The 18,275-nt window shown below is 38.8% G+C and overlaps 2 protein-coding genes across 3 annotated transcripts in view; one reads left to right on the top strand and one right to left on the bottom strand.

Moving 5' to 3' along the window:
- The first annotated feature begins 1,163 nt into the window (after positions 1-1,163).
- On the top strand, positions 1,164-4,762 carry serp2 (stress-associated endoplasmic reticulum protein family member 2). Its single transcript, XM_039683179.2, has 3 exons — positions 1,164-1,448; positions 3,593-3,665; positions 3,765-4,762. Exons 1-3 carry the CDS (start codon positions 1,365-1,367, stop codon positions 3,803-3,805), a joined length of 198 nt encoding a protein of 65 aa, XP_039539113.1. The 5' UTR covers positions 1,164-1,364; the 3' UTR covers positions 3,806-4,762.
- Positions 4,763-5,115: 353 nt separating this feature from the next.
- The window catches only part of tsc22d1 (TSC22 domain family, member 1), a 46,443-nt gene continuing 33,283 nt past the window's right edge, over positions 5,116-18,275 (bottom strand). Inside the window, exons 1-3 of one of the 2 annotated variants that reach the window (XM_039683178.2) lie at positions 11,932-12,223; positions 7,322-7,373; positions 5,116-6,466 (exon numbers count right to left, since the gene is read on the bottom strand). In XM_039683178.2, coding sequence (XP_039539112.1) covers positions 6,200-6,466; positions 7,322-7,373; positions 11,932-12,017 — 405 coding nt within the window. In that variant the 5' untranslated portion in view covers positions 12,018-12,223 and the 3' untranslated portion in view covers positions 5,116-6,199. Of the gene's footprint in view, positions 6,467-7,321; positions 7,374-11,931; positions 12,224-18,275 lie in introns of those variants that run through there. The other variant, XM_039683176.2, reaches the window with a different exon arrangement.

The raw sequence follows: 18,275 nt of genomic DNA, 5'->3' as shown, positions 1-18,275 counted from the left end.
TTATCATTCATTGATATATATATTTTCAAAATGTATCTTTTTTTACTTCAGCTTTTTTTGTCAAATGTAAAATTAAAATACTACCAAAAAAAAAAAAAAAAAAAAAAAAAAACGACAGAGAATAAACTGCTTCAATCCACTAATAACAACAGGACAACTTCCAACCTGGGCTACGGCCACTCTGAAAACAGCTAGTGACCATCTTGGACCAGCTATGGTCACCCTAAAAACTAAAACCATTGTAGACAAGCTAGTGACCCGCTAATGCTTTGTTCAGCTACAGTGACCATCTTGGACCAGCTAATGACCATTCAGGCATTAGATCCAGCTAGTGACCAGCTTATATCATGCAGCAAGTGACCAACTTTAACCCTATCCTAAAGTCAGCTATAACCATTTTGATCCAGCTAGTGATCCTAAGCATTTACCAGCTTGGCCCAGTCTAATGATAATCTCCCTGATAGCACACGTACATCACAGAGAAGTCTATTCGATGTGTGCGTTTACATCTGGAAGACGTATTTTTTGTGTTTGCTCATCTGCAATACGTCTACGTTTCCTGTCAGATGGACGTTTAGAAGATGTCTTTAAGATGTAATGATTTAGAATGTAGGCTATGTTAAACTGACATCTTAAAGATGTCTATCAGATAAACAGCAGATGCTTTCCAGATGAAGTGATCTTTAACAGACATCTTGCAGACATATAGTGCTTTCTGATTAGACATGCTAATAATCATTTTAGACTATAGCCAACATGGTCCATCTAGTGACCAGCTTGGGCTAGATAGTGACTAGCTTACCTGCTAATAATAACTAGTTAGTGACCAGCTTGAATCAGCTAATAAACAGCCAGGTGGAACTACCATGTTCCAAAACAAACACCAGTTTCAGCTGGATTTCCCAGCAGGGAATACCATGTTTATTTAGTTCTCATATTTATTATTGTTATTATTCATTATAATTTTTATTCATATTTATATTGTTATATTAACCTTTAGAGTGTAACAAATCAAAGTTTTAAGTTCAGTTGTCATATATATATATATATATATATATATATATATATATATATATATATATATATATATATATATATATATATATATATATATATATATATATATATATATTTCAAGGAAAAGCATAGATATATGCAGTTCAATGGAGCTGTGAGATGGAGCTTGGCTAAAGTGCGAGCGCGTCCCTCTACGTTGTTAGTCTACATGGAGGCGCACTTCCGTCCCGCATAAATCGGTTTAGGGGAGCAGGTGCAGGGAAAGGGGACTGAAGCATCACCTCAGATAAAGCAATATATTTGATTTACTGTAGCGTTGAATTTATACATATACGCTGGCTCGGAAGATGGTAGCAAAACAAAGAATCCGTATGGCAAACGAGAAGCACAGCAAAAACATCACTCAGAGGGGGAACGTGGCGAAGACCCTGGTAAGACGGTCGTTTGTCGTCTGTATAAACGTAAACGAATGATGCTAGTGTCATTTATGTATGGATTTCGTTTTTAATGTGCATGATTTGGGGTTATCATGACTCATTTCGAAGCCATTATCAGTTTTATCGATGGTTTTATTCCAACATCATATGAGGCGAGTGCAAGTCTAACGTTAATTCTTCACCTAGTAATTATTTCCAGTATCGGGGATCATCTGAAATTAGGCGTAATTCGCATGCAGCGTAAACGTGCTATTGTTTTACATAATCACAATCTGCTTAATAAGCTTTATTGAGTCATTATGATTGCAAACCAGATTTAGTTAACGTTGACGCCTGTGTTGTTGCCATGGCTACAGTTGTACAAACTGATGAATCTCTGACCATAAGTGACCCTCCCTTTTACAGGTGCAGTTTAACCGGGTCACTACATCTGTCATAGGCATCAATGAAATCATTTTGCCCTGTATGGCAAGCTGCAGTATTTATGTGAGAATGTGGCATGGGTTAATGCTTGATGAAGATCCAAATGATGAAGTACGTTAATAAGTATTTCGGCCATCATGACTGGAATATGATAGTGATTATTAACATTTAACATGTCTTATGTGGATCAGTTTACGAACGACTGTGTTTACAAGGATACTCGCAGAGACGAGCACTTTGCAATAAATAAGAAAGAGAACTGAATTCTGTGTTTCTAGCCTATATATATATATATATATATATATATATATATATACACACGCGCACACACAGGGGTTTATCAATGAAACTGAAACACTGGCCAATATAGTGTTGGAGGTTTCACAACTATACAAACTTGACAGATTTTTTGCATTCCATCAGTAAGAGCAGAGTGTCAAGATTGAAATAGCAGAACAATAGCACAGCTGTATTGCAATCCACACACAACATAATGGGAGATGTGATACCAGTTCAAAAGAGTCTTTTGAACTGGTATCACATCTCCAAGAGGATACATGTGTTGATGCTGGTCTCGCTGGCTCATCTATGACCAGGACAGCAACTCTTTGTGGTTTATCAAGAGGGAAACTGTGGGATCCAGGGTAATGTCGGCAAAAAAATAAATTAAACCACAGCTATCCAACTCACTGCAGAAGTAAGTGTGCACCTCAATTCTCATGTTGCTGCCAAAACTGTTCATCTGGAGCTCCACAGAGTCCATGTCGGGCTGCTATAGCCAAACATTTGGTCACTCGTTCCAATGCCACAAGTCTGTTTCAGTGGTGCCAACAGTGCAGATCTTGGGCTGTGGACAGAAACATGTATTGTTCTCTGATGAGTCCACCTTCACTGTCTTCCCCACATCTGTTTTAGTTATGGTGTGGAAAAGATCCAGAGAGGCTGAACACCTGGACTGTTGCTGCCCAGAGTGAAGCACAGGGTGGATAAGTGCTAGTTTGGGCTGCAATATCGTGGCATTCCCTTTTGTGCTTGATGGACACGGTGTCACTGCCAAGGACTATCAAACCATTCTAGAGGATAATGTGCACCTAATGTTTCCAACATTGAACACTGAAGGGGTTGCCATGCATCAGCATGATAACGCACCAATACACAGCGGGTGACAGAATGCTTTGATGAACATGAAAGTGAAGTTGAACATCTGCTATGTCACCAGTCACCAGATCTAAATATTTTTGAGTCACTTTGGGATATTTTAGAGGAGTGAGTTTGGAAACGTTTTCTTCCACCAGCATCACATATGGGCCTGGCAACTGTTCTGGAAGAGGAACGGCTCAAAATCCCAAAGGACTTGTCGTCTGTCATTCTCAAGATGAAATGATGCTGTATTGGCCCCAAAAGGAGGCCCTACATCATATTGTGCATGGTTTAAAACCATGTTTCAGTTTCATTGTCCAACCCCTGTATATAAAGATAAATAGCTGAAATGGCTGTATTAGATAAAATGGCTTTTAGGTATATCATGATGCAAACAAAATGATGCACAAAACTAATTTTGTGTATGGACAAATGAAGTTTTCATGTTTTGTTTTTTTGTTACTGTGATCATGTAGACACATGTGTCATGTGTAAACAGATACCACAGCTTGTTTTGTTTATTATGACATATAGATTTTTTTATTTATGAAACATTTCAACTTTCACTGTTTCAGCGACCGCAGGAGGAGAAATATCCGGTGGGGCCATGGCTTCTGGCACTCTTTGTATTTGTTGTCTGTGGATCAGGTAATATTAAAGTTTTAATTTTTTTTTTTTTTAATTTTTAGATTATCTGTGCTGATTGCTATTCCTGCTGATTCTATCATTTTTCTTTCTTGTTCTCAGCCATTTTTCAGATAATTCAAAGTATCCGAATGGGAATGTGAGTCCCAGTGTTGATCACATACCCTGCCCTACATCTGAATGAGATTGTTCGTGTGATCGGATACAAACTGAAGGAAGACTGGAAGGTTGAAGTCGTCCTCGGCGTGGGTCAGAGGCTCGTGTGCTGAGCTGGATCTAATGTACAGAACTACATGACATTGTCACACATGTTTACAGTGTTCCTGGATGAAGGGAACACATGCTTTTCTACAGAAGCATTTTTGTTGTTGACATCATATTTATTTGTGATTGATGATTGCCATGATCTATTTCTCTATTTAAACTGTGTTTGCGTGAGCCTTTTTCAAATAAACGTCAAACACTTTTGGATAATGCCTCGTTAACATTTCAAAACTTTGTCATTATGTAATCTGTCATGAATGTTACAGACAGTAGATTATGATTTGTCATGTAAAATTAGCAGATCGCACACTACGGCACAGGCGACCCCACTGGATCAGGGATCTTTATGTAAGGGATAGTTCATCAAAATCATTTGCTCACTCTCATGTTGTTCCAAACTCTGTTGAACACAAAAAGATGATATTTTGAATAAATGTTGGTTGTCAAACAGTTGACACCCATTGACTTCTATAGTAGGTACAATGGTCACAGTCAACTGTCTGGTTACAAACATTCTTCAAAATATCTTCCTTTATGTTCAACAGAAGAAATAAACTCATATGGGTTTAGAACAACTTGAGGGCAAGTAAAGGATAAAATGTTCCTTTTTGGATGAGCTATCCCATGAAGTTTGTGTCACCTTGACCCTTTTTCCCCCCATCTAGTCCCTAAGAAAACATTGAATAACTGAAGAGAAATTCAATTCAAATCATTTAAAATTTTCAAGCATCATAAAGAGGGACTTATTTATATAAGATAATTGTTAAATTCCCATCTGGTATATAGCCATTATTCATTAAACAGTTCAAAGATTAAACTTTAACATTTTCTAAAAGCATGTTATTGATCTTATTGTGAACAATCTATTTTTTAGATTTTTAAAACGAAATAGAACTCTATCTTCCAGTGAAAACGACATTAAATTTACACTTTTTTTTTTTTTTTTTTTTTACAATAATCCGTTACACTCAGGTGTAGCTCACAACATAGAAGAAATAATCCGTCTATACTTCCGTTTCATGACGTCTTCAAGAAACAATGATTTTAACGTGACTACAGTACTAGTAGTAATCGTAATTACTACTACAGTAATGATATAAACCCTCACCAAATCCCTGTCCTATGATCAACCCTAGTCCGGTTAAATGAATGCACCTGGCATGCCACACAAGCTTAAGCATCTCAAGGATTTTTCTCACAAACATGACTTTATTGAGAGTTGTGAAGTGCAACTGGCAAGTGCAATTACAGTATTTTACAACTTATCTCCTGGTTTGAGAACATGCACAGAAACATAAGCATACAAGTTGTACACAATGCAAATCCATGTCAGCTATATGATAGTCAAGAGTAACTGTAAGTTAATAGATTGATCCAGAATACTTAACTGTCCAAACTGAAAACAGAAATCACATGGTTGTAATACTTCAAAATCATCTCAAGTGAACAAAGTAGTGTACAGCGGGTGTTAGATGAGTAGGTTTTTTTTCTTCTCCATTTGTCAGATAAATATCGTAAGAGTGATCCGGCTTAACGGCATAAAAAAAGGATGTGGTCTCCTCCAACTACCTCGCTACCCTTTAAATATGTACAACCTATATAGTGTCTCTTTAACCGCTTCACATGATATCGCTATTTTACAAAATACTTACACTAATCATACAATAATATACAGCCCATCCACCTCCAAATTCAGCTTGCGTCTCATCCATCGTTCTCACTGCGCAGAGAACGAATGCAGATTTTAAGCATCATGCCTCCTCGTTTTCTTCATTCAAAAGAGTATCATGATTACCTCAATGCAACTATGAACGTCATCGATGCGTCTGCCTTCCCCATGCCAGCTGGGGCACAGATTGGCAGATCTTCAAAGTTTCATCACATTTGTCACCAGAAAAGTGCTTGCTTTACTAGAAGCTCGCAGTCTAAAAAGACCGCTGTCAGCATTTACACTACAAAGGTAAGGGAGACATGACTGAAAACCAACATGACTTTAGACACAGGCACAGTGATTCTTTATATCGTGTCCTCTCCGATTGCTTTTCTTCCATCTGACAATCACATTCTGTGGATTTTGCAAACGTCCCAACCTCAGCCAACTGGATTGTCACCGGTGTATAAATCACCTCGGATCGACATGCGTCAAGTTTTGAAAGGTGTGCAAATTTCAAAAGTCTAACATGTGAATGAGGCATGTTTGTTCATAAGCTTCAGTCCGTTTCCTTTACGGTTCGAGACACTCCGTCGCCCTCAACGGGAACTTTCATCCTGCGCTACGCCGAAGGTCCAGAGTTTTGTGCTGCCAGTTGGGCCGACGGGGCGGGCGGCTGCTGCGCTCCTTGCGTGGAGGAGGACGACGGGGGCGAGCCGGTCTGGACTTGAGCCTGGAACTGTGCGAGCTGCTCCGGGCTGGCCAGGTTCTTCAGCAGGTTGTTTTCTTGTTCCAGTTGAGAATTTCTCTCAATCAGTTCTTTAATCTGTTCTTTCAACACTTCCACTTCCTCACGGACAGCATACATCAAGTGACTCTTCACAAGATCCTGAAAGTGGACAGCAAAGCGTTATTTTCATATCTTTCTTTTTGTTCATTTAAACCTGAAACAAAACTAAAACCATTTTTAATTTATTACATGCATCATATTGTTATGTGGAAACACAAATCTCCTCTGAGGTGCCGTGTTCACAGTTTTAGGGAGGTTTTCTTTCTTTGGTTGAACACAAGATGATATTTTGACCAGACAGTTTTACATAGTTTTTTTTCCCTACTATGGAAGTCAATGGCTACCGTCAACCGTCTTGTTACCATCATACTTCAAAATATCTTTTTTTTATGTTCAGCCGAAGAAAGAAACTCACACAGGTTTGGAACAACATGAGGGCGAGTAAATGACAAAATTTTCATTTTCGGGTGAACTATCCCTTTAACCTGCTTCTACTCGACACCCACAGTCCCTCCCCCTCCCTTTATGGCGCTGCTCGGCGTCACTAAACCGACAAAATGGCCGTCCCACACCGCGTCAGGCCAATCTGAAGCCGAGATATTTTTAACTAGGCGTAAAAGCTTTGGGGTTTGCCTAGCAACAGTAACAAGGAGCACAGATCGCGTGAGCACGCACGCAGGCAAACAAACACCAAACTCTCGTTTTCTTATCAGCTTTTCAATACAAACTAAACCTGGACTAGTCTAGTAGAGCGAAAGCTTCCCATGTTCAAAACAATAAAACGTCACTGAATCGACGCTGCCATAATGACAGAACAACAATCATTTGATGATGATTACATAATTCATTCACCTTGCACTGATGCAACTCGATAGACTGCTTACATCATGTAAACTAAATAACGTTATCTGTTTGAAATGCACTATTAATGATGAGAAAAGCAAAATGACTTACCATCGCTTGTTCAATTTTGTTGTCTATGGCCACAACACTGGCACCCGATGAGCTGTGGGGGAAAAGGAGAAACGTTACTTCACTAACGTCACTTAATTACACGAGAAACTATGGCAACAGTATAACAACATCACCCTAAACAAATAAAACGTCGAAAATCATCGTTCAAGATAATGTTAATGTTATATTCCACATGCTACAATGTTTTCTGTAGAACCCTCTAGAACACGTCAAGCGCCACTGTATTCTGTCGCTTCTAACTTACAGAAAGATACACTTATATACTCATTCAGCACCATCTTTCAGAGACTGTGAGTGCCAGCGAACTGAAGCAGCAGGGCAAGCTGCTTAACGTTACAGCTTAGGACCGAAGCAAAACCAGCCATCACAACGCTCAGCTGTGATTTAACGTTAAATGAGACGAATTCTCCAAAACAGCATCGCGTATATTTTAAATTTCACCGCACAATACATGACACGAGCTTTAGCCTCTCACGAGCATAACAAGTCTGACATTTTACCTATTGTCGAGCTTGACGGAAGAAGTCTCTGTCCCCAACAACGACGAGAGAAAAGATATTGAGAAATTTCTAAGCTGACAAACACCAAGATCCATCGCCACGGAATAGCATGGAGAATTCATGCTATTGCGTCCATATGAAACCGGGCAGGGAAGCGAGCGCGTGTCCTTCCTACAGCCTTTCGAGCATTACATCCTTTGTGTGTGTTTGCAGGGATATTGTGCCGTGACTCCCCAGCAGAAAAGCTCGCTTTATCAAGAGACCGTACATCCAGTGCCGCAGCACAAAGAAACTCCAAGGTCAGCTCATCTCTGCGCTGGTGAATATCTGCAGCCTGGGCTATTTGCATAATATATTTTACACCAGCGCAGCTGAGCACGCCATTGGCGGAGAGCAGGGGGATTTGACTAATATATGCAGCAACGCCCCATTTGACGCTCTTCCGACTCGCTCTGGATAATTTATTATACTTGCCTTGTTCGACAATCCGGTTGAAGCGAGTTGATGTTATTTCCATCAGAAGTCTCAAGGCACCAACAGCTCCTAACAGCCCATTTCTATTACTCAGCATCTATTTTACTACATAATGCAGGCAGAAATATTGTTTCTACACGTTAAATCATTTGCACGATCCTTCTGGGGGAGATTTTTTTTTTTTTTTGTAAAATACTGATTTCTGAAAAAATATTTTCCAGTTTTTATACATTTGAATTCATGGGGAAAACAATATTTGAAGGGCAATTGCCTATGCTTTGAGCACCGTGTTAACATGCCGCCACTTATCGGCAACCAGCGGAACTGCAGTGGACTGAATCCCTAAAGCAGGGGTTTCCACCTTTACAAAGACCACTGGAGCCCCCATCAGGACCTTTAACTGCCCCAGGGACTTCCAGTAAGAAACATTTTACCGATAAAACGTCATATCTTCCTGAGAACCAGAAAAAAAAAAAGTTTTGGTATTGACTATTTCAGCTACATTGTTTAGAGTGGGCAAACACAAAAGGATTTTTTTCCACCAATCATTTTTTAGGTTTCAGGAATTTTTTTTTAAACAAATTATGTTTAAAGATGATTCTCAAACATGTTATGAAAGACATAATGGAATTAATTATTATTTTACTTAATGCAATATGTGGATAAAATTGGGAAGTCCCCTTTAATACAATGCATCTATAAAATGCATCTTATTTGCATATAAAATATTCTCATGTCAAAATATTATAAAAATGTTGCCAATTATGACACTTCTCATTTTATTACATCTAATATTTCATAGGAATATTTTATAATAAATTATTTTCCTATTCACTCATGTCCCAAAATGTCTGACAAACATGCTTTAAGTCCGTGTGTGTCCACCACTACAGTGGACATGTACAAAGTCATATTTTGATTTTAAACCATAACTTTTTCCCGAGATGGATTTATGACAAACATCTTGACTTCAATTTTAATTACAAAATATGATGATATTTCCATAAGTGTGCTAAATTTGATCACTAAATTAATATCAGTCATATTTAAAGACAAAGGAAAAGTTATTGTCATGGTGAAACCTCAAAACATTTGGTATCTCTGAAAACCCTGAATGTGCTTAAACCGTGATAGTTCTCATAAAAATTCAGTCATTAATTTCTCCATCAATTTAACAGATACTTCACCACATTTTTCCATACATTTTCAAATATTCAAACTATTAGGCTATTTGTACACATGTGTTCCTGTGTGTTCATCTATCTGGTTGCTGAGGTCTTAAAGCAGAAAGCATCAAGCCTACAGCATGTTCAGATAAAACTCGGTCCCCTATGCTAACTAATCTCATGTGAGCTTTAATTAACGTGTTTAACTACACATCAGCGTGCTTCATATTATCTGCGCCTGCACATGTGCTTGGTTTGCAACTCAAGGCTCAGTGTGATGCCAAATCAGTTGCAGAAGAGAGAAGAGCAAACTAAACCCAAACACACTAATTCAACAGGACAGTTATACATCTCACACTATGGTGAAGAAACGATGATATATCTCAAACTTTTTACCTGTGTGGGACTTAGCTATACAGCTTTCAAAGCATGAAATGAAAATTATATTTTCTAAATGCACATTATTAATTTTATTGTGAACAATTCATGCATGTTTTGACCTGTAATTCTTAATCACAATGTCATTAGTCAATCTTTCAGTGAAATGACACTTCTCTCCAGTGACGCATGCTGGACTTCTCCAATCACTTAGTCCGCTTAAGCGCGCCTCTTTCTTACAATCGAATGCAAGCTCGCCTTCGGCTGTAAATTAAATGGAGGCAGAGCTGATGGACAGAACCAAGGACATACATTTTTGTGTTTTCCGATGATCCATTTCACTTGGGTGTATGCCACAATATAGAACAAAATATCTGTCGCTACTTCAGTTGTAATGGCATAATGAAGACTTAGTGGAAAAATTAGAAAATCTCCAACAATAACCACAAACTTATTTATTTATTTTTTTAGATGAGGAGAAAGGTTAACATAAGTTATCAACATTTTTTTGTTTAGTTTTTTTTTTTTTATTAAAATATCTGGCAACAACGATGTGCAATAATAATAATATTAAGAATGCGCCTTACGTTTTTTAGATAAGGAGAAAGGTTAACATAAGTTAAACATTTTTTGTTTAGTTTTTTTTTTTAATTAAAATATCTGGCAACAAAGATGTGTAATAATAATAATATTAATAATGCGCCTTACTTTGCATATAAGATGTGGATATTTCACAATCCACAGTTACATCAGCTTTGCAGTTTCAACACGCTGTCATCTTGAGTAATGATTGTGGTTAGGTTGGTTAATTTCTGTTGTAAAGGTGTGTACCATCATCCACACATGGATTAATAATAAAGGTAGTGAAACACCCAACCGGTAAAGCTCAGATGAATGCTTCATTGCGCTCACAGGATCATTTCCAGCCAAATGACAACAGACATCCTCAGTTCCTCTGAAACATTGCATAAGTCCTGCCCACTAATGACAAACCTTTGAAAACAGCAGTGGGATTTAGCACTGCTGTAATGTTTAAACCAAGTGTACGCTTGCATCCAGTAAAAATAGATCACTTATCCTAATTAAGTGCACACCAAATGAAGCCCCAAGTTAAGCTACTCAGGACGCTGTTAGCTGTTCCAGTCTCTTTGACTGGAAGTGGATTTAAGCAATTATGAAGTCCAAATATACCTCTGCTGTCCATGACATGACCTCACACTATCACCATTCAGTGTGCTCAACTAAACGACACCTACCTTTTTATTGACATCTTTGTTTGGCGATCACAGTTCGCCATCTCACTATTGAAAGTCACAATTAAAAAAACAGACCATTTACTCCGGCTTAGTACCTGAAGCTATGACAATTTATATGAACACCTGATTGGACCAGTAGAAGGTTCTCTGGAACGAGAGTACTCAACATAATGAACAAGAACATCTTGTCATTGATAAAGAAGCTTCTGTCCAGAAACCTGGTTCAAAGGTCAACAGAACAAATCATCCATCTACCCTTTCCACTTAAAGTTTAATTGTAGCTCGAACGGAAGATCATTGCTCTTGAAACGCCCAAATCATGGGTTCAATACCCAGCGAATACATTAACAAAAAACAATTTTGAATGCAATGGAAGTTTCTTTGGATAAAAGCCTATGCCATGTGTAAATGTAAATGAATTTCAAATGACACCTGACAGGAAATACGTAAATATTGGAGACATTTGACAATCTAAAAGCATTTCAATCCACCAAATATTAGTTTGCACTAAACATTCCTTCTGTAACCCAAAGTATACTTTGATTCTCTCGATTTAACTTCATTGCACATAAATTAACAGACTGAATTTGATTTCCTCATTAAAATTACCAGAATAATCTGACACACATATGATGCTCAGAGGAACAAAGACCCCCTGAGACTCTCCAACAAATACATGCCACACTTTTCATTCATGATGTCATGCATTTGCATCTTGGTTTAAAATATCTCCCTAAAAAGAATCAGAAAACATATGAATAGAAAATGCTGTGTCTCACATCTAATATATATGGTAGTGTAAACACACACTTTACCTTTTCAAATGCTGCTCTAATTCCCAGAACAAAAGCTTCATGGCCATTTCGTCTCGGCCGTGAACTGGAAGGACCGTTTCTCTCATTGATGTCGATCAGCGGCCCTCCAAACACAGAATTGCTCCTCTGTTCCTCACACGACTCAAAAACGCACACGTGCACATCCACAAAGAGGCATGGCCACTGTTTCACTCCCTTTATCTTCTCCAGCAGTCGTAAAAGCTGAACCACCACAAGACCTGGTTATAGCTCTGTGGTCCAGTCTCCGTTCGTCTTCACTATACTGCCTTTGTGCATATAGGGAGATTCGTGAACGATTGAGTGAAAACAAGAGTAGGGCAAGCTGTGATGTCACGTCACTGTCATGGTCACGTGACTGTTACATAAACCAGCAACAGATTAAAATATTCCCAATGATGGCTTCTCGCACGCACCCGTGCTCTCGGGGAGGCTGCCTTCCTCGAAACCCTCAACGGCTATCAAAACCTATCCCGTCCCAATGTTTTTCTTCTCCTCTCTATTTTCCCGGCACAGAAGCGTGCATTTCTCCCCTGTGGAGAGGAGAGACGGGCCCCTGCACTTGAGCCGGGACTTATCTTGTCACTTCTCATCAGTCTCGTAGCCCGATGCAGGCTTACAGCGTGTGCGGCTGGTGAAACATGCACACACGTCTCTCAGCTTAGGCGGCTGGCAGTAAAAACAACATGGATCCCAACATTGGGAGGGATTTTACCTGTTCAAATAACACTCAGTGACAGCTTTGAATGGCATTGTGAAGCTGCTGTACTTGCATCTTTCTGTTGCCTACAGACAGCTGATCTGAATGAACACCGCTGCAGAACTTCAACTTGACTGACTAAAGCTCAAGTGGATTACAATCAAGCCTTCAAAATACTTCAGAATCTTAACTCAAAAGGCAGTGATCTTCTGTCTGGTATTATAGTTCACTGCATTGCACTGTGAATAAAATACTCACTAAACAGGCTTGTGGCTATCATTACATAATAAGCGGATCACAATAGTCTGAGATATTAATCATTGTACTCTTTAAATTTCAAGTCATGTTATTTAACAAATTATGTTTTATATTAATTTCATACAGCACTTCTTATGGGACAAAGAATTGAATATAAAGAGACTACCAAATGTGCACTTGACTGTTTCTGATGCAGTAGTGCACTATGAGAGCACTCTATATGACCTCAAAATAGGCGTGTATTTAAATAGTTCATTTTAAGTCCACAGTGCAGCTTACATGATGATAATGCATTATGATAATGCCTTATAATGCACATGATTCCATACGGGCTTCACAGTTTCACATTTTGCCTAATCCAACATTTTAATGCATTACCAGTTGCCATCTCTAGTGGACATGATGGTGCCTCAACAATTAAAAATGTAAAAATAAATTAAATGTTTAAAACATTTATTATTAAATGATAATTTATTATTTTCTAGTGCACGTTGTGACTCTCCTGTTCATCAAAATGAACGAATCTTGGAGTCATTTGGTTCATTCAACGAACGAAACGAATGAATTGACTCAGAAAAAGATTTGTTCATTTTGATGAACAAGTTCGAACAGGAGAGTCACAAACATGCATCGCAGTACTGTACAGAGCAAGGTGAGCATTTGAGCTAATAAAACTTAAACTTTTTTTTTTTTTTTTTTTTTAAATGAGCGATCGTTTCGCTTGATAAGTCCCTTATTCATCGTCTGGTATCGTTTAAAGCCCTTTGTACTGAAACTGTCTTTTGGACCTTGAACCGTTTGGTTCACACTGAAGTGCATTATATATATGGAGAAAAATCCAGGAATGTTTTCATCAAAAACCTTAAATTTCTTTCCGACTGAAGAAAGAAAGACATGGACATCTTGGATGACATGGGGGTGAGTAAATTATCAGCAAAAGTTTTCAAAAGTGAACTACTCCTTTAAGCAAGAGACATGAGTGACCATTTATCGCTTGACAATCATGGCAGTCTAAGCCTGAGAAGAACTGAACAGCCTCAATATTTACATGTAAAATAGACTACCATGATTTGAATATGAGCCTAGAGAGAGGAGCTGAAATGGACACTGTTTAAACAGCTGTGCAGATGAGGACTGATGCTTACAGAAGCTCTGTCGCCAGCTCCCCGATACTCACGAGCCTTCAGCGCCGCAGAATTTATAGAAACAAACCGTGTATTTAAAAAAGACAGGACTGTCCCTAGGCAACCCTCAGTGTCTGTAACTAATCTGAGTCAAGAGTGCAGATGCCATTCTCCACAGTCTTCAACCTGACCCTAGTTTATGGTTTTTGCCCGATTCACAATAGTACGGCACAACGCCATCTGAAACGGTCCACCAATATAACACATTAGACCTCTGAATCAATGTGTACCCTGCATAATACTACACAAGTTGGAAACAAATAGTAATTATAAAATAATAATAGTAAAAAACGTTAAAATTAACAATGCAAGAACACTATTCAAATTACACGAACTTCGAACTGGTTGAGAGGCACATCTCGTGAACATGGTATAGCTGGGAAGATTGGTGAGATCACATTGTGGGATTTCGACATGAATAAACGAAGGCCACTCTGCGGGAGAGAGAAAGTGCCATTTTGCCGATTGGGCTGACAGCAGCAGGTTGCACAACAGAGCTTCATCCTGTATTCTCCAGCTCTGACAGTGCAGCACACACAGAATAGACTGGACAACCTCAGCAAGTTTCACTCCATGAGCAAGAAAAGAAGCATGTGAGAACACAGCTTCAGTGCACGGGTGCACATTTACTGCCCAGAATGACTCAATACGATGAATAAGAGGAGCAAATGTGCACTTTGTGCAATTAAAAATTTCACAATTTACTCTTAAATGAAATGTCTTTTAAAAGGGAAAATCATTTGCTTCTGCATGGAGCACAGGTTTTTTATTCCTCCAGTGTTTAGGGAAGTGTGAATGGTCACCGACTTCCTCACACATTTGTGGTTATGTAACAGTTAGTACTGTACAGACAGCAGGAACGGGTATAAGAATTATGTGGAGTGAAACCAGGAATTAACAGGATTATCCCAAAAGCAAAACAGGAAAAGACCTGGGACGACTCATTGAAGTAGTTTCCACTACAAAAAAGCATGAAGGCCTGCGGCTAGAATAGTAGAAGCCTTCTTGCCTTGCCGCTGTTAAACCAAAACTGCACCGGTCCGCCCTCTCCCTTTGTCTGGACGCACTGTAGCCTTTATATAAAGTGACAGACGAGGCACTGTAGAGACGCAAGACTCTGGAAATTTACACACCCATGTTATTTTGCATTGTGCGCACCTTATAGCCCAATTGCACGCAATATATTGTAGCTTTCACCACTTTATAAATGCACTTTTCTCAAGTGAACACTTTAAACTGCCAGAGACAAACAGCCATTGATGGTGCGGTTAAGCTCCAGCTGGTTGGGGCTGATCGAGCGAGACAATAGCGGGGATATAGGCGAATTGAAGAGGATCTGAGAGGGGGGTTGTTTACATAGTACACTATGTTCTTGATGCACACAGCCAGTCAAGCACGCGTATTACTTCCACTCGAGCTCCTAATGCGATTTGTGGGCTTTTCGGTATGTTTGCAGACACGGTCAAGATGTAGCAATATTTCAGACCAAGACCATAAATGAAAAGTGTGCTAAAGCTGGCCTGTTCTCCACATGGCGCTTTTACGTTGTCAAAAGGACTTGATTAATATAGCAGAATCCTGTAAAACTAGTACATTTTCACACTAAAATGTTTGGGCCCTTGTCTGACACATGGCCAGCGTCAATATAAATTAGAATTGAATAAGTGCTTTGAGACAAAGTAAGTGCTTTACCACAAATCCAAATACAACAAACTAATTTAAAATAGATTTTATGAAAAAAAAAAAAAAGTTGTACAACTACTTTTCTTTCGAACCAAACAACTGATCAAAAGCACCCAGCAGCCCTCCGTTTTTTAATGGACGTATGTGAATGTTTTTCCAAATGAGATATTTCACGGCATGAAGAGAAAGCATTGAGGCTGATGCTTATAATTTTGATATCAGTATGAGCACTGCATTATCTCCATCCATCTATCCATCCCACTGTGATATAGAAGCATCTCCTGACTGCACTTACACTAACAAAACATTCCTACTGTAACTCTATATGATAGGTAGTGTGTGAACAGCAAGGGACCAAAAGTACACAGTTCTCAGGTGAAACAGGGTTCATGTTCACAGACTGAACAGTAATTACCCTAAAGCAGCAAAAGAGATAACAGGCCTGACCTCAGCTCATTTTTATTTTAAAAACATGACATTCCAGTTTCATGTGCAACTACATACCAAACAGCCAACACCAAGCAGTTTGTTATTAATAATTCTCTCAAATAGTGTTAAGCCGAAAATCTGCTGATATTATATTTTGCCATTTAATTTTTTTGGCTAGGCTAAATTTTCAGCAGCCATAACTCCAGTCTTCACATGATCCATCAGAAATCACTCTAATATACTGGTGATTGTTGGATGAATAGAAAGTTCAAAAGATGATCAACATTTTATATGAGTTTAAAGGGTGTCGTTCGGTTCAAACCAGTCCATTTAGGGGCATCATTCCCTGTTTTTGGTTACTTTGCATGTCTTTGGTTCGTGTTGTGTTCACATTTCATTCAAATGCACCAGAGTTCAATTGAAAGCGAACCAGGACCCAAATATTCAGTGGTCTTGGTCTGCTTTTTAGTGCGCACCAGGGTTCGGTTATTCAAATGGACCACACTAACAGAGCAGTCACACTAGGGTTCGTTCGTTTTAATCAAACCAAACATGCCAAATGTGAACATACCATAAAAGTATTTAATGCAATGACAACAGGCATTATTATGGGTCAATCTGCTTTAGATATTGGTAGCTGCATCAGCCATTAAAAATCCCATAGTTTCGACCACTAATCCCAAATATTTACATGTTAGACACCTAGGGAAATGCTTTAAGTAAATGCACACAACACTGGGGCCCACACGGTGCATTTCCCCAATTTACCATGCCTCTTTTGGCTCTCTTTCATACTAAACTGCACTGCCTGTTTTTCCAGATTCACTGAACGGACTCCCCCGCCTGCTCCCTCTCTCCATCTGTCATGTCAGCCTGTGTGACGAGAGTTCCTCTCTCTCTGCTCTGCCCTAATTCTGAGAAGAACATATACGCTCAGTGCCAACCGGCAGAATCCAGTTTGCTTATGGAAAAGCGCCCGCAATGAGAGGCGCAGAGTTGTCCGGGCAATGAGGTGGGAAGCATTCCAGGCCCTCCCTCCACAACGCTTAAAAACCTCAGAAGCATCTCTGCAGTCGTGTGCTGGCCTGTGTGAGCACTCACACCTGCAACAGCGCTGGAACTGCTCTATAGTCTTGGCAAAAACAGACACGTGACTCACTGAATGCAGAGTAAGGGAGCATTACTGACTAAAACAATAAGACAATTCATGCCTCTTATTGTTTATCGCACTAAAAGATAGGGTGGCAGTCATAATAATACATTAAATAAAAGTTGAAGACCGCAGAAAAGAGATTCTAATACTGGGATGTAATATAAAGTCTCATTTTAAATAAGGGTAAAGGTACACATACATATTTTATTGTTCTATTTAAGGCTGTCACAATTTCTCGATTAAACTCAAGTACTCGATTTAAAAAAAATGAAAAATCACCGATTCCAATTTAGCGGTGTCGAGTAACCAGCAAAAAGCCAGAGGTGGTGCATTCCATGGGCAAGCATCCATGAACCGCATTATTAGTCGATTTTCTAAGGCTGCACTATGTATTAAAACCATTAAGTGGACATTTGATTAAGCTAAATGTTGTTTGGCCAATATTAAAAAATTATTTGATCGTGCTATAAAGTGTTACAACCACCACCACCACCATGCATTTGTTATAATATATAATTGTTGTTATATAAAATTATATGATGCTTGATTTGAATCAAATATTATCGCCTTATTGTTATATATGCAAGCCATTTTAAAGGCTATCATTTGCTTGGGTCTAGTTTTATCACCACAAAGAAATTCAATTACTTGCTTAATTGTCAAAAATAAATCGACCAATTACTCAAATAATCTTAAGTGACAGCCATTCCATTGCATCACTACACACCTGTCCACAAGCTTTGTTCCTCGGGTTTGTCTCTCATCTATGGGTGGCAGATCATTTAGTGTCATAGATAGCACCACAACTAACGAAATGATCACTATTTGTTCCTTCAAGTCTCCTTCAAGACTATGTGTATGTTTTAAAGCATATTGTTATGTCTATATTATTGCCCTTCTGTACACAGCAACCTTGAGT

This window comes from Pimephales promelas, chromosome 7 (genome assembly GCF_988280905.1).
Source record: "Pimephales promelas chromosome 7, fPimPro1.hap1.1, whole genome shotgun sequence".
NCBI classification, from domain to species: Eukaryota; Metazoa; Chordata; class Actinopteri; order Cypriniformes; family Leuciscidae; genus Pimephales; species Pimephales promelas.
This window is presented reverse-complemented; position numbering and strand designations above follow the sequence as displayed.

Bases quoted from the DNA above. Each gene is read 5' to 3' on its own strand.
- serp2 (XM_039683179.2), top strand. From the start codon at position 1,365: ATGGTAGCAAAACAAAGAATCCGTATGGCAAACGAGAAGCACAGCAAA. The intron at 1,449-3,592 runs GTAAGACGGTCG...TCACTGTTTCAG, and splicing joins GGAACGTGGCGAAGACCCTG to CGACCGCAGGAGGAGAAATA. The intron at 3,666-3,764 runs GTAATATTAAAG...TCTTGTTCTCAG, and splicing joins ATTTGTTGTCTGTGGATCAG to CCATTTTTCAGATAATTCAA.